Source organism: Rhinoderma darwinii, chromosome 9 (assembly GCF_050947455.1).
Source record: "Rhinoderma darwinii isolate aRhiDar2 chromosome 9, aRhiDar2.hap1, whole genome shotgun sequence".
NCBI classification, from domain to species: domain Eukaryota; kingdom Metazoa; phylum Chordata; class Amphibia; order Anura; family Rhinodermatidae; genus Rhinoderma; species Rhinoderma darwinii.
Genome location: NC_134695.1, coordinates 61,120,231 through 61,137,529, shown reverse-complemented (window position 1 = coordinate 61,137,529; position 17,299 = coordinate 61,120,231). Strand labels below are relative to the sequence as shown.

General features: G+C 45.0%; 1 protein-coding gene across 3 annotated transcripts in view; it reads right to left on the bottom strand.

The window, feature by feature from the left end:
• Window positions 1–3,452: 3,452 nt before the first annotated feature.
• The window catches only part of ARHGAP1 (Rho GTPase activating protein 1), a 44,770-nt gene continuing 30,923 nt past the window's right edge, over window positions 3,453–17,299 (bottom strand). For all 3 annotated transcript variants that reach the window (XM_075837903.1, XM_075837901.1, XM_075837902.1), the window contains exons 10-13: window positions 8,871–8,948; window positions 8,427–8,555; window positions 7,641–7,744; window positions 3,453–7,557 (exon numbers count right to left, since the gene is read on the bottom strand). In XM_075837903.1, the coding sequence (XP_075694018.1) occupies window positions 7,378–7,557; window positions 7,641–7,744; window positions 8,427–8,555; window positions 8,871–8,948 (491 nt within the window). In that variant the 3' untranslated portion in view covers window positions 3,453–7,377. The remainder of the gene's footprint in view (window positions 7,558–7,640; window positions 7,745–8,426; window positions 8,556–8,870; window positions 8,949–17,299) is intronic.

Here is a 17,299-nt window from a genome sequence, read left to right as displayed (position 1 = left end):
CTCACTAATTCCAATACGAGTAGGTTTGTATAATTGGTGATTATCTGTAGAGCAGTGCTGTAGTACTAAAGCGGTTGCACAACTACAACTCCCATCATGCCTGGAGAGCCATAGGTTGGAGACATTTGCTGTAGTTTATAATTGAATGCATAATTTAACAGGGGGGTTTCAGCAGTTTTCAGACTGAATAGCAGAAATGACACTGAAAGTGTTAACTATTAAACATGCTTTGCAGCTTGTCAACCGACAACTTGATTTTTCATCCTGTTGCCTCATTGTTAGGAGGTTTTACAAATTCTTCCTTCTTCTGTTCCCGTATTTACATAGCCTTTTTATTATGTTCTTCTATGTTCACACAGGGTGGATATGCTGTGAAAAAGGTACACCGTGTGTCCGCTTTGGCGGCGGCTGAGGATTTAGCATACTTCTCAACTTTTAAGTATCAAAGAGGGACAATGGATGCAGCGAAATTTTCTTCTTTTAAGCCACACCTCTATTCCCACCCAATCCCCACCCATACATACATCCATACATACCGGGGATTCCGCTCCCAGAGGGAAACCCTGATGTCACTGTCTATATATTGACATCAGTGGCTACTCCTTGAGCGGAATCCCTGTTGCCAACTCCAGGAGGAGCCCCAGACGTCAATGTCCATATATAGACAGTGACCTCAGGGGTTTCCTCTAGGAGCGGAATCCCTAGCCAGATCATCGGCAATGGGAATTCCGCTCAAGTAGTAGCCACTGATGTCACTGTCCATATATGGACAGTTACGTCAAGGGCTTCCCCGGGCATAGTGCTTAAAGTAGCACTTTGCCCGGCGAGTGGAGGAGCTCTCTCTGAACTAATTCTGAGATGATGGTTCCCTGATTCAGAATCTGGTTCAACCGTATCTGCATCTTGAGGAGTCTATTGACCTAACATTTACGCAGCATGTAGATGAGATTTGTTCAAATCTCATCCATTCTGCTAATACTGGATTACAAGGATTTTCCGCAACAAGATCAGTTGTGGAAAATCTGCAGTATTTAAGCTACGTGGGTGACAGAAATGAGACCCTAGTTGCAGTTTTTGGCAAAAAAAAGTCCCCAAAAACTGCAACACCGGTCAGACGGACAGTTGCACTTACCGTTAGGGTATGTGCACACGACCTCTTTTCAGACGTAATGCAGGCGTTTTACGCCTCAAATTATGCCTGAAAAGACGGCTCCAATACGTCGGCAAACATCTGCCCATTGCTTGCAATGGGTCTTACGATGTTCTGTGCAGACGAGCTGTCATTTTACGCGTCGCTGTCATAATACGGCGCGTAAAATGACAGCTCGTCAAAAGAAGTGCAGGACACTTCTTGGGACGTTTTCTCAGACTCTATTGAAAACAGCTCCAAAATTGGCCGCGAAAAACGCGAGTTGCTCGAAAAACGTCTGAAAATCAGGGGCTGTTTTCCCTTGAAAACGGCTCCGTATTTTCAGACGTATTTTGTTAATCGTGTGAACATACCCTTAAAATTAAGGTTTCTGGGTGGATGCCCTAAAAAAAAAAAAACACACACAGGAACAGAAACAAATGCTTTGATGGAGATGTATAAAAACTGTGGCAAAGGACAAGTGTAGTAGTTGCGTATGGCAACCAATCTTGTTGCTGCTTTTATTTTCTAAGGGGAATTTGGAAAATTAGGGGAGAAATCTGATTGGTTGCTAGGGGCAAATGCACCACTTTTCCTTTGCATAAATATCCCTAATTGTCTGTACAGAATATCATATTCTCCCTTTGACTACAAGCAAACATCTACCCCCTGCATTTCTAGCAACCAAAAAATATTCTGCCACAACAATCTGTACTAAAAGCTGCGCGTGAATCCAGACGGTCAGTTATTGCACGTGGCTGTATGACGGGCCAGGGACAAGATCCTGTCCTGGGAGGTCCGGAAAGTATTTCCCAAAATCGCATCTGATCCCGTCCTGGCCATGAAATCTACAGCTCATGCACACAGCTATCATATAGCCCGGCGCATTAACGGTAAGGCTGGGTTCCTACAAAAAACAAACAACGCAGCGTACCAGACTGGGAACCCGCAGCACATTTTGTCCGAAAACAGTGGGTTTGTTTTTTTTTTGGCCGCACCACATAAAAAATAAATAAATTCATGCCCCAGCTGTTGTCATGGTGACGTGTTCCTCAGTTGCCATCCGGTCCAGCCTCTCTGGATAACGCTGTAGATGTCACGGGCTGAAATGTCATCCCAGGAGGCCGAACCAGAAGAAGCAGGGAGATCTAAGCAAGTATGTTTTTTGTTTGTTTTCTGAGTTGCCACTTTTGCGGCTGAATCGCAGCGACTCTGCTGCCGATATCGCAACACTTGGCTCTCTGTTGTGGGTTTTGCATCCCCATTGAAGTCAATGGGGAAAACGAAGAGCAACAAAAACGCAGAATAAATTGGAACGCAGTGAATTTAAATTCCGCACCTCAGGTCAACTAACGTTTTCGCTGTCTTTTTTTTTTTTTTTACCCGCAGCGTGGGCATGAGTTTCAAAATCCACTTTGCTGCTACTGTAAATGCTGCTGAATTTCCACACAACAACTACTGCACTCAACATTCTGTTTTGCTTCCTGTAACTTGTGAACTTTGCACTTCGAGCATGACCACACCCTGGACTCCGCAGATAAGGATAGTACTGGGGCCCAACATGACAAACTGGGAGGATTTATGGAGGCAGTAAACAAATATTTACACTTCTAGTAATTCAATAGTTTTATCTGCCCCTGGGAAAGCTGAGTGACAAGTACTTAGAGGTTGTCTGCCTTGAATAACCCCTTTTTGCCAGACAGGTTCTCCATTAATAAGGTGAGCCCAGAGTGCTCCAATATTGGGACCCCCAGCGATCAGCTGTAATCTGTAGTGGAGACCAGCAGCAGGTGTTCAATTTCCCTGCAGCACCACCACAGGAGAAATTAAGTATTACATAGTTCCCATTGAAATCAACGAGCTGCCCTTGTAATGCACAGACATGCCAGGTCCACCAGAGAGGCGCTCTTTGTAGTTGCTTTGGCTGATAGATGAGGGTCCTGAACTGGGCCCCCCTGTCTTTTGAATCAGAATTCCCTAAAAGGATATTTGAAAATGAGTCCTCTGAAGCGGTCATGCATGAATATCTTGCTAAAGATAGCCATTGCTTGTGTATGGCCGTCAGTTAAACACATGCACACCCAGCCCGGCCAAACGTTCATGTATTGCCAGGGCAGAGTGTCCGAGCCAACACCCTACCCCGGGGGGTTCAGCTGCCCTACATCTAATATGTAAGAGTGGATAAGCCCTCATGCACATGGCCTTCTTACGGATCCCTGATATGACATCACAAGTTAATATCTTTATACTGCCCCCTATGGACAAGAACATGAGGAAATATCCTATCTTAAAGAATATTGCCCGTAAATAAAACAGACACGGGTTATATTTCATAGACTGATTTTTATTTTTTTTTCTTCTTTGAAATACAAAACGTGAAATCACAAGCAGAATAAAAACGTGACAAGGCAGGAACCATATTTATACCATGACCAGAACCACTACAAATAGGAACAAACTATAAAGAAGAAATAGAACATTACTGTCAGAGAGGACGCCGACCCGACAGTCTCAAACACATTTACACGTTGTGAAATATTAAAACACGCCAACGTCCGGTCATGCGGTTGATCTTATTGGTGGATCACTTCCTGAAGTAGGATGGGGTAGGCGACGTCGTCATACAACAATCTGAACCCACAGAAACAATATGCAGACTAAAAACATGGACTTATATCAGTTTCCCTTCTGATTATAGGAGGTAAACTTAAAAGGAACACTCCAGGAAAAGCTGATACACGGTTATGCCTAGGGGTGGGCCTGAGGAGGCGGAGCATGACCCCAAGATTTAAAGAACACCATAAAGAGAATCCCTGTGTCATGCTCCGCCCCCTCAGGCCCTGCATTAGTCATAACACAATGATTTATATCGGAATAAAATACAAACAGATTCTGGGTTTACATTTTTTTCCCTGCAGGATAAAAGAAAAATGTAGTGATCTGATTGGCTGCGATCATACACACTTTAGCTTTTATCAGATGGTTATTTTATTTGAAGCTTTATTTATCCACAAACGTAACAAACTCCTTTTTTCCTAAATTACTTAAAGAAATGACCTTATATATAGGAAAAGGGCGTAAACACGTTTCCAAAAAAGAACCTGATGTTTGGCTTGCGGTACACATTTTGCTTATATAGAACAGTACTGACCACAATACGGTGTATAATGTGGCTTTCACATGAGACCTCTCAACTTTAGTGTAAAATGGCGTTACTAATTGTAGATTCTTTGTTAAAGCCCGATACGTATATTATGCATTAAAAAACAAACATCCAAAGCAAACATTTGGCAATAAAATATGTAAAATTCCAAAACTGTAATCATAAATGCACTTTTAAAAAGGACCAGAATGTATAAAGGCCCGGATACAGAGTCTCAGACTGGATCATGGCCCTTAACATCTAAGGACTGAGCTACAACAGGGATTACTAGCAGGTATTTAAAAAAAAGAAAAGTTTTTTTTTTAAATCCTGGACAAACAAAAACATTGGTTGCTTTATTCCAAAAACAGCGCCACAACGGTCTATAGGTTGTGTGTGGTATTGCAGCCCAGTCCATTTGCTTCTATAGAGCCGAGCTGCAATACCAGAGACAACCCCTGAACAAACATGGCGCTGTTAGAAGAAAGCAGCTATGCTTTTCCAATCCTGGACAACTCCTTTAAAAATGGCTATTGTGACTAATCACTTGGTCTCGGAGGATTCTGGTCACATTATTATTACAGCTATTTTTAAAAGATGTCACCCCCAACAGAGCCAGGAAAAAAGTAACGACATGTATGGCACACTTAAAGCATTGCACAAAGACAAAATAGACTGAGGTGACATTGCCTAGCACACGTTGTTGCGGCTGTATCTTAGACCTAACTAAAGTGGAAAATCTAAATGATGCATCATGGGAACTAACTACATTTAAATAACAGGTAATTATACCCGTGAGTTTAGCCATTTTTAACTCCTATCTTGACTGTTGTCATCAATGTGAAGGCTGGAGATTTTTTTCCATGGCTTCCAAATTTCTTGTTACCTATAAACCGCTCCACTTGTAGAAAATTATTATTAAAAGAACGTAAAAAACACCATCACAAATAAAAGCAAGTGCGTCAGATGAAGGTATCGGAATCATAACCACCGTGGCCATAAATATCTGACAGATGTGGGTCCCCACCTCTATGTCCAGAATGGGGGTCCCCCCCAACCCGGTCCTGCCTGGTGGGGCAAACGCTGGTCACCGCATCCAGACTATCAATGAAGAGGCGGCTGGGAATTAGAGCAAGCTCTGCTGTTTCCTTAATTCCTGGCCACATCTTCATTGATTCTTTGCCTTACCAGGCAGGATGGAATCAGGGGAACCCCATTCTGGGAACGGGGCCCGCATCTATCAGACATTTATGGCATAGCCTCTGGATATGCCATAAATGTAGATGATGGGAAAACCCCTTTAAAGACCTGGTCAGCCATAATCTGTCACCTTAAAAAAAATACCCAAAAAAGCCCATTAGGATGCCATGTATAACACATTTGTACCATGTGAGATGTGGTAGGCCTTGTGCTCACAGGTTCACCAAGGCAGATCTCTCCGGGCAGTATACAAAGAATGTAGACAGTTGTCTCACAGGGAAGGGTAACTGGTTAGGTACGACCAACATTGGTACAAGGCACCCCCAAAAATGTAACAGAATAGCAGACTCACTTATAGCATAGCATATATTGAGAAAAAAAAGAGTCTTAAAGCTACATATAAAGTAGAAAAAATAAATTTGATTACATATAATATACACATCTAACACATTGATAAAAAACATGGCGAGGTTTCTAAAAAAGAGAAGTTGCGTGTGGATCACTCAAAGGTAGTACATAGCCATAGGAATAGTATGAAAATTAGGGCATGGGCATGATTGGATACAAGTGGTAGAGAGGTATACAACCGTCCAGTATGACAGTGAATAGTTGCAGCAAGCTGCTGTCTATCAAGTGTAAATCTCACTCTAATATGTCAATAACGGTCCAAAAACAATTCAGAAAGGTAGCCCCTTTCTCAAAAGTATATCCTACATATCCAGACAGCATCTCATAATGCTCAAAGGGGAAGACATCAAAAAAAGATCTAGATCTAATGTCAAAAAATGAATGTACCGTACAACTATCCCCAAAAGACAGAGTACCATCAAGTCCAAATATGACTCTAGTAGGTGTGCAGAGTATGCAAAGCTACTCATCTGGGATCACCAGAGAGAGCCAGAACAAAGTACACTCACCCATGGTTAAAGAGGTAAATTCGTGATCCACGTACAAGATAGATAACCACCCCAACGCGCGTTTCGCTGTATAAGCTTCCCCCTGAGGAAGATGGTACTCTGTCTTTTGGGGATAGTTGTACGGTACATTCATTTTTTGACATTAGATCTAGATCTTTTTTTGATGTCTTCCCCTTTGAGCATTATGAGATGCTGTCTGGATATGTAGGATATACTTTTGAGAAAGGGGCTACCTTTCTGAATTGTTTTTGGACCGTTATTGACATATTAGAGTGAGATTTACACTTGCTAGACAGCAGCTTGCTGCAACTATTCACTGTCATACTGGACGGTTGTATACCTCTCTACCACTTGTATCCAATCATGCCCATGCCCTAATTTTCATACTATTCCTATGGCTATGTACTACCTTTGAGTGATCCACACGCAACTTCTCTTTTTTAGAAACCTCGCCATGTTTTTTATCAATGTGTTAGATGTGTATATTATATGTAATAAAATTTATTTTTTCTACTTTATATGTAGCTTTAAGACTCTTTTTTCTCAATATATGCTAAAGAATGGTCTACGTGTAAGAAAAGATGATAAAACAAAAAGGTGGGCGTACGAAGGAGTGTCAAAGAGAAACGGCAGAGAAGAAATGAATGGAGAAAAGTCATATCAGGACATTCCCTCAATCGTTTAGAAGAAGACTATACGCCACAACACGCCCAACATTGCCACAACTATCACAAAGGAAAGTGCTTCTCTGCCTACCGGAGGCATCAGCTGTCGCCGAGATTTGGTTAGACACATGGATGGCTTTGTGTTTGGAGTGTCCTTGAGCTGCATTGGAGATGCCAGCTCCAACACGTCATACAGAGGTACCCACATACATATAGAGGTACCCACAGACACACATACAGACAACAGGACGGGACAGTGATGCGGTGGAGGTGGCTGTGCACTAGGCTGGCAGTGGTGGAGTGTTGCAGAGAGAACATTGTGATTTACAAGTGAACGTCCTCAAACAGCGCCTTCTGGTTGTCAAGCATGAACTTTGTGAAGGTGTTGATGGGATTTATGGCTTTGAGGGTCATGGCCACATCTTTTGCCCAAAGGAGGTTTGGGCCGAACACCACGGCCAGGTTAGTATTTGTCATTTTATTCTCACCACTCCGAGCAGACACCTTAAGAAAAATCAAAAGATCATTCATGAGTTAGAGAATAGATTTACATCCTCGTTCATACCCGACCAAATCCACCTTCTTACCAGAACAAGAAAAGCAACGAGGAACTGGAGAACTTCATAATTCTCTTCAGGCAAAGTCTTAAGAGTTTCTCTAGTGGATTCCACCTGCTTCTCCTGCTCTAAATCTGCAAGAGATTAATTTGGAAAAAAAAAAGTGTTAGAGACGGATACACGATTCAAACATGTATGGCCAACCCCGAGAAGTCCCAAGGATGGTCATAAACCCAGCGGTTCTGCCATACCAATATGACCTAATTGGCGGAAAGTCTGCAAAATTCTCCCAGGACTATGGTGGAGTGAGATGCTCTTAAACTCGGTTTATACGGGCAGATTTCTGCCAATAACGAGCACCGATAATTACAGGTAGGTCGATCGGCGCTTGTGTAAAAGGCCCTTTATACGGGTCGATGTAAACTATATCAGGACGAACGATCGATAATACAACCTTTCGGCACAGAGCTTACTTGCTCATTGTGAATCGTCGCTCGACACGCATTTAGTGGCGATTCAGAGGTATTGCAGTTTTCTACCATTCACTTCAATGGGAGAAGAAGGCTGCAATACGGTGAAACGCCGCTACATCCGTGTCGATGATTCACAATGACCAAGTAGAAATAAAGGGGAAGCAACGCTCGTACGAGCGATGCACCCCCTTCAAAACAGCAGATCGGCGGGGGTCCCGGGAGTCGGACCCCGACTCATCCTCTATTGATGGCCTATCCGGAGCATAGGCCATCAATTTTTACTAGCTGGAAAACCCCTTAAACCTGCCAAATTTTGCTGTTAGAAAGTGAAATCTGCGCTTACTGGAAAATCCAACAACGTAGTTGTAAAGGTTAAATGTCAGCAGTGGCTCAGGCAACTCCCGGAGGAAGGTCTTGAGGATTACTGCGGTCAGGTGGACATCATCGTAGTGCTGGAAGTCGACAGGTGCTCCTGGACAAAGGTACATAGAACAGATGACATTATTAGTACAGACCACATAAGGATGGTCCGCTTTTTAAGATCCTCATTTATTAGCCAGAACAGAGATCAGCTACAAAGACCTTCTCCCTCCCTCTGGGGGACCCAAAACATCCATGCATTACACTACTGTGTAATTCTTTGTTTCCCCTGTGGTGGTGCTGCAGGGAAATTAAACACTTCTAGGTTCTCTCCGATTACAGCGGATTGATGGGTTTCCTAATTGTTGTTAGTAGACCCTAATTGTTTATAACAGACCACCCATTTGATGCAACTTCAAATACTCACCAATATTATATTTCTGTTGAACTTCTCGTACCACTTGAGTGCTGGCCGACCTCCGAAATATTCCCTCCGTGCTTAGAGCTGCAAGATTTGGAGATAAAAAGGTCAAGATCTGTACACAAGTCAGTTCCTCTTTCCTGTTGCGTGAATGGCTTGTTACAGCAGTCACACAGGGAATAGACACGGTCAGCACTATCCAAAACATGATTCAGAGTCACATGCCATTTTCATGCTCCGGGACCATCATAAAGAAGTCACTGCTAATGCAGAAGGTGAGAGAAAGACGAAGTCCGAGCTACACGGCTAGATCTACTAGCGCCATCAAGCATAGGCAACGATTTTCTATCCACATGAGGCAAATACAGTTTCAAAACTGCATTGACTACGCATTTGGGTCGGACCCCGTCAACAAGCCATATGGATACACATACCTGATGATCTTGGTAACATGACGGCACTGCGATGACATCAGAATGGAACAGGGGAGGTGGGTCCAGTTTTAAAACATCTAAAGCACCTTACCTGGTCCATTCTGATGACATCACCCTAGTTCATTGGGACACGAGAGCAGCGGCAAAACGTTGTTTACCTTCCCCTACATGTGACTTTACCAACTGATCAGATACAAGCCTTTCATAGAGTTGTGCCTATTGTATCTGGTCTCTTTCAAGCGAGTCCGGGTCCACTTTTGTCTATTGTCGGTTACTTCTCTATAGAGCATGCGTTTCCCTCTTTTCATTTTGCACATCAGTGGACTCTAACCAGTAGCTCTCCAATTGTTGCGATACTACAACTCCAAGCATGCCCCATTTCTGATGTCGCTAATCTAGTCCCAACATATTCCGCAGCTCCATGAAGGGAGCTGCAGTGTCACAAGAGTCTGAGATGTCGCTTCTGGATGTGGTTTCCGCAGCGTATAGTGAAGAAAAAACCCAGTCGCGAGCCACAAGCAGATTCTCTCTATTGATTGGGGATAATCTGCAAGCCGAAAACTCGCCTGTAAACTGCCAAACCGCAGCAGAGATCCGAGGCTCAGCACCAGATTTCTGCCGCGGAATATCGTCAGGTGATGTTCACACAGCAGATTTTTTTCCAGTGGAAACAACCGACGTGCATTCTAAGACTAATAAAATATATTTATACCGAATGCTTCCCGTTCTTCAACCAACTATAAAGCAGTCACTAGGAATGAGTTTATAACAGCATAGTTATAGACCATAGTGAAGGTCCAGCACTCGGCTTTCAATCATGTGCGAACCTTACACATTATTTGAGATTTTGTCCCTTCACCCCCAGGTGTCAGAATAGAACTCCCCTTAAAGGGGTTTTCCCATGAGAGACATTTATTACATATCCACAGGATACGTCATAAATGTCAGATAGATGCGGATCACACCTCTAGGACCCGCACCTATCTCTAGAACAGGGCCCTCCTAAACCCTGTTCTACGGCTCTGTGTTGCGGCTGAAGCTGGTGAATTCCGACCATAAAGAAGGAAACAGCGTAGCTCCCTGAGCTATGCCGTTTCCGTAAGTCCCATAGAACTGAATAGTAGCTACAGAAACAGCGTAGATCAGGCAAGTTATAATTCCGTAACTCCCGACCATGTAGTCAGTAAGTGGCCGGGAGTCAGGGTGAGCCCAAAAAGCTAGAACGGGGTTTAGGTGACCTCGTTCTAGAGACAGATGCAGGGTCCCAGAGGTGGGACCCGCATCTATCTGACATTTATGACATATTCTGTGGATGTCATAAACGTCCCTGGTGTGAAAACCCCTTTAATGTTAGTCACAGCTGCCCCCACTACATTTGTCACAGCGAGCCCCACTACAGCTTCCCCAGTAGTCACAACACTACTTCTCCATGAGTCAAAGTAAGTTTCTTACCCCTAGTAGTCACAGCAGCCACCCCCTACTTCACCGGTAACCACAGTAGCCCTGGCTTACATTAGTGAGAATAGCAGGGCTACACTCCATTCCCTTCCTCAGAACTCCTCATATTTCCCTTTCCATCTCAGCAGTCACAAGCAAAGCCTTCCCTCCCCCATGTACTCACCTACTCCGATACACCCCCTGCAGGCTACAAGCTGCCTACAAGAAGACTTTTTGCAACTGCTGAATGTAGCATTAAATGACTGCTGCTGGGTACTGTACCGAGTCTTTTACCACTTTTGCATGGAGAGTTGGATGTGGTCAGCATTCAGTGCTCGGTGAGGACACCTAGCTGCTAAAATGCATGAAGCGCATTAAACAAAAACCAGTTACTGGGGCCGATCTTCTAGCCGCCATGGCGTCCAGGTTTTGTCCTAAATTAGGCAAATCCAAACAATAACAATTGTCATGGTTTGTGTTCGTGACTCTACGGTGACAGAATGATTGGTTCCGAACTAATAGACGTCTGTTTCACCACTTAGAAACGTTATTGGACATCCTTAACAATTGTTTCCTATTCCCACAGCAACATAATAATTGTGTTTACAAAGATTGGAGCGATTCTCCATTGAGAAAGCCAAATCCATTCATAGCCAAATACTCTTAATTCCCGGATATGGGAACACTTGTCGGGTAGCGACAGGCCTTATGCTGGACTGCAAGTCATGGGGACCATAGACAGAGTATTAATGGTGTACTTGTTTGCATTCACATAACAGGAAAGAACATGCTGAAGAGGGATAAGAACTCATTTCCTCAACCACTTGACTAAAAAGAGAGAAACCACAATGCGAAGACTTCTACTAACAGCAATGAACCAGGCAAAGTGGGTCGTATTGGGAGGAAACATTTTTGCAGCTTCTCTTGGGGGCCACATAACTCAGTCATCCTTTTTCTGACTGACTCGCTGCTAGGGAACTTCTATGATAAGAAGATCTGGAAGTAATAAATGCCTGATATAAGGTGATCGGAAATCCTTCCCTTAGGCCTCATGCACACGACCGTGTTTTTGCGTCCGCAATTCCCCCGCAAATCCACGGGAGAATTGCGGACCCATTCTTTTCTATGGGGCCGTGCACACGACCGTAGTTTTTGCGGTCCGTGCACGGCCCGGGAACCCGGACCGCAGAAAGTACGGACATGTCCTATTATGGTCCGGAGTTGCGGTCCGGGCTCATTGAAAACAATGGCCCGGCCATGTGCATGTGCGGGCGGCTTGCGGCTGACAGTCCGCTGACAGTCCGCAGCCGGCCGACACGAAAATCACGGGCGTGCACACGGCTACGGTCGGGCTACGGTCGTGTGCATGAGGCCTTAGATGTCGCAGCATTTTGAGAACAGCGTGGTGTGCTGTGCTGTGCTAGGGCCAGGGCCGCCATCAGGGGGGTATTACTGGTACTCCCGTCAGGGGCCCGGCCACATGGATGAAGAAAAGGGGCCCGCCGGGCTGCCGTCGCCCCCCCCCCCTCGGACTGTTGCCCCCCCCCTCGCAACGCTCACAGGCCCCCCCTCGCAACGCTCGCGCCCCTACTAACGCCCGCGGCACCCCCCTAGCAACGCTCGCGGCACCCCCCTAGCAACGCTCGCGGCACCCCCCTAGCAACGCTCGCGGCACCCCCTGCATACCTGTTGAAGATGCAGCATGTGCAGAAGCTGTGTGTGGAGATCCCGCCCCCCAGCCAGCTCCTCTACACTGCCGACAGGACCTGCAGGCTGGTGAGTATGTTCCCCCTATCCTTCCTGCTTCCCATCCCCCTGAACCCGTTTGTAGTATGTATAAAGTTGATTAAAATGTTTTTTGGTATCTTTTCGTTTTCCTAGCGTTTTTTTGCCGCGATTTTCGTAATCGCGGCAAAAATGGCGCAGTTTTGCCGCGATTATATAAAAATCGCGGCAAAACCGAGTGATTTGTGCCCCAATTACGAAAATTGCATAAAAAAAAAGGATTCAAGACATGAAAAGTGGGATTTCACCGCACTGTGTAACTAGACTAAGGCCTTATTCAGACGGCCGCGTTCGGTCCGTGACATACTGAGCGTGTATCGGCTGTATCTCACAGGCTGACCACAATTCATGGTGCCGGACTCCTAGTATCATAGTTATCAGTGTTGCTGGGAGTCCCTGCCTCTCCGCGTGAATACTGCCCGATATTGTAATGATGCTTTCAGTACGGGATCGGGGACAGTATTCCGACGGGAAGGGAGGGACTATGATCATAGATAACTGTGATGCTAGAAACCCGGCTCCCTGAACTGTGGTCGGTCCGGGACATATGGCCGATACACGCTCCGTATTTCACAAACCGAACATGGAACTCTGAATAAGGCCACTTGCTTGACTCCTATTTTTGGTGCGGATTGTGCACTGAAAATTCACTACAAATTACAATATAAGGCCTTATTCACACGAACGTGTTATACGTCCGTGCTACTAGCATGATTTTCACGGGCGTCGCACGGACTTATGTTAGTCTATGGGGTCGTTCAGACTGTCAGTGAATTTCATGCAGCGTATGTGCGTTGTGTAAAACTCACAACATGTCCTATACTTTGCCCGTGTTTCGCGCAGCACGCACCTATTGAAGTCATTGGGTGCGTGCAAATCGTGCACGGCACACGGAAGCACTTTCGGGTAACACGCGTGATTCGCGCTACAGCTGGTAAAGAAGAGAAGGGAAACATAAAAGCCCCCCCTTCTTTACTGTGTTGTAACATCAAAACAGAGTGTCATAATCACGCAGCCACGCACCATATGCTGCTGACACACCGAACTTTTGCTTGCGCAAAATGCAGCGTTTTTTGCGCGTGCAAAACGGACACGTTCGTGTGAATAAGGCCTAAGGCGATATTCAGACCAACGTGTGTGAAATCAGACGTGAAAACCAGCCGATTTGCAGCCGTGCGGGACCCTTGAGTCTATTGAGGGATCCGTGAAAACGCACAAAAATAGGACATGTCCTATTTTTTTACAGGCCCTTCACACGGTCTGTTAGGCTATGTTCACACGGAGTATTTTGGGGGAGGAATATCTGCCTCAAAATTCCGTTTGGAACTTTGAGGCAGATTTTCCTCTCCCTGCACGCCTATTTTCGCGGCGATTTTCGCGCCGTTTTTCGCCCGCGGCCATTGAGCGCCGCGGGCATAAAACAGCGCGAAATACGCTTTCTCTGCCTCCCATTGAAGTCAATGGGAGGTCAGAGGCGGAAGCGCCCGAAGATAGGGCATGTCGCTTCTTTTTCCCGCGAGGCAGTTTTACTGCTCGCGGGAAAAAGACGCCGACGCCTCCCATTGAAATCAATGGGAGGCGTTCTCGGGCCGTTTTTGCCGAGTTTTGTAACGCGGTTTCCGCGTCAAAAAACTCGGCAAAATACTCCGTGTGAACATAGCCTTAGAACAACGACCATGTGAATAACCCCATAGAAATACACGCAGCCGTGTGACGGCCATTAAAAAAACGTCCTTCACACGGACGATTAACACGTTAGTCTGAATAAGCACCAACTCATGTGAATGGGGTTTGTCAAAACCTCATGCACGTGCAGAATTTCACCCCACAAATAATTTTTTTCAGCTTCCCAGTACATTATGCGGCACAATAAATGGTGCCATGAAAAACTACAACTAGTACCGCAAAAAACAAGCCCTCAAGTAAAAAAAATTATAGCTTTTGGAAGGTGGAAGTTAAAATCCAAAAAATGGCTGAGAAGGGAAGGGGTTAAATAAGCTGCATGCCTATTAGGGCATGTTCACACAATTAGCAAAAACAGTCTGAAAATACGAAGATATTCAAGCGAAAACAGCTCCTGATTTTCAGAAGTTTTTTACGGCCGTTTTTGGAGCTGTTTTTCTATAGAGTGAGGGTATGTTCACACGATAGCAGGCTTTTACGGCTGAAATGACAGACTGTTTTCAGAAGAAAACAGCTGCCTCGTTTCAGCCGTAAAAGCTCCTCCTCGTATCCTTCTTTTTCGCGGCCGTTTTTTTATGCAGCCGTTGTAAAAAGAACGGCCCATCGGAACACAACGCCGTTTTTTTTCTCATTGAAATCAATGGGCAGATGTTTGGAGGCGTTCTGCTTCTGATATTTCAGACGTTTACGGCCATAAAAACGGCAGAAAATAAGCCGTGTGAACATACCCTAATGTTGCAGAATTGTAACGTATTTTATCCTTTACAATGTAAAGGGTTAATTTGCTGTAAACCCCAGCAAATTCTGTAACGCACACATTGAGGAATTTGGTGCACAAAATCCGTATCAAAACCGCAGGTAAAATCTGCACCTAATAGTGCGTTTTTTTTTTATACGTTTTTAGGTGCGGTTTTTACTTTTTGATGCGGAAATAGGTGCAGGTTTTATGCTGCAGATTTTGTATTATTTTTTAAACGAGTCAGAAACAATTCGCAAGCGGAAACGCAAGATAAAGTGACATAGCATATTTTCAAATACGCACCGCAGGTCAGTTTTTGTGCAGAAAATGCGACATGTAGATGAGATTTCTCGATCTCATTTACTCTGCTGGTCCTGTATTACACTGCGGATTTGCTACACGAAAATACGCGCGACAAATTTGCACGTAATAAGTATCGTGTGCATTTGGCCTAACAGAGATTTTTTTTTAACTCCCACTAAGGCCCCGTTCACACATGTTGGATTTGATACGGATTCCGATGACATGTCGATGATTCTGCATCCCATGCATATGAGGTTTCCGCAACCCAGTTCACATGCTGTGAAAAATTTTCCACGTGTATTTTTGTCCGCACCATGAAAATAAATCCACCACAGCAATAAGTAGCGGGCGACTTATATTACATGGAAAAGCTGAGGATGAGCAACTTTGAATGACAATGGGACTTAGGCCTTGTTCACACAGCTTTTTGCAGGCAGAAACATCTGCCTTGAAATTCCTTCAGGCTTTCTCTGCCTCCCATTGATGTCAATGGGAGGTCAGAGACGGAAATGCCTGAAGAAAGAGCATGTCGCTTCTTTCGCGGGAAAAAAACACCTTCGCCTCCCGTTGAAATCAATAGGAGGCGATTTCGGACGTTTTTTGCCGCGGTTTCCGCTGAAAAAAGTGTGGCAAAAAACTCTGTGTGAACAGGGCCTTATTCTCGTGTGGATCTGCTACACGCTTGTAGCATCGGCGCCAGGAATCAAAGGGAAAGCCTCCGATTTTTGCTGTGGAAAAACACATTGAACTTTAATGGCAACGTAAGAGCGGAGCATTAGTGCTCCTTACTTCCTCACAAGCGCTTCCCCCTTCACATCGTGTTGTTGCCCTAAGTTTATCGTGTAGTCAGGAAATCTCCTACCTTACAGTATAAACAACGTAGACGATAATTCACAGGGCTCCATTATGTCCTTTTAGCCTCCGTCGGGCTGGTGGACGTCGGTTTACCTTATTTTTGAAGGATGAAATGGCGTAGTAGACTTTGTTATTCCGGAGTCCCCAGGCAGCATCACGAGTGCTCTACCCGTGGACTTTGTCCCTGGGAAAGCTCCTGACATCACTGTCCATATGTGTAAAGTGACATCAGAGGTCTCTAGGGCCGGAATCCCTGGCCAGAGCATTGCCGACGCTCCGGCCGTGTTCTCCGGTTTTGCAAAGCTTCGGACGTCACTTTATGTATATGGACATCCCTGGGCAGAGCGCTAGTAGAAGGCTCCAGCCCTGTTCATGGACAGTGACTTCAGGAGTTTCCCCTGGGCCATTCCCCAGGTGACGTATACCACTGTATGCCATACAGTCGGATACGTTTTAGCTAAATAGATCAAAATCCGGAGCATTAACCGGTCACTGTCGGCTCCATGGTTTCCTTCACTGTAATTTTAAACCTACAAAGAACCTCAAAACAGGGTAAAGCGAAAAGGAGAATCCCCAATATGACTCTGAAACAACCTACAAAGTGCGAAAGCGCAAGGGACATAGCATCCCAATAGAATATGAAGATAACTACCATGAATAGTAAAAAACTATACATCTTTATTATTACATAACGATACATGGTATTACAATAATAAATACAAGAAGAGTAACGGATCATATATCAGGAGAAATAGCAGTCAGGTACAGATGACAACATACCATGAGGGAAACAAGAGACAACCAAACTCTGAAACACGTCCCAATACTAGACACGCCGTGCGCACAAGTAGAATATAATGCCAATAGGGTATACAAAATATATGTATATGAGGCTACATCTATAAAAGAAATGCTGCCCGTTGCAAAATGTGCATAGCAAGTGCCCGCTACAGATCACTGGCGCAGATACAGGCAAAAGTCACAGATATATGCCAAAAAAGGTAGTGTGAAAACGGATATACCTGTGGACATGATGGCAGCACGGGACGTGGAGAGACGGCACAGGAACGCCTCGACGAGCGTTTCGCCTGACGAAGCTGGTCGCAGGTGAAACGCTCGTCGAGGCGTTCCTGTGCCGTCTCTCCACGTCCCGTGCTGCCATCATGTCCACAGGTATATCCGTTTTCACACTACCTTTT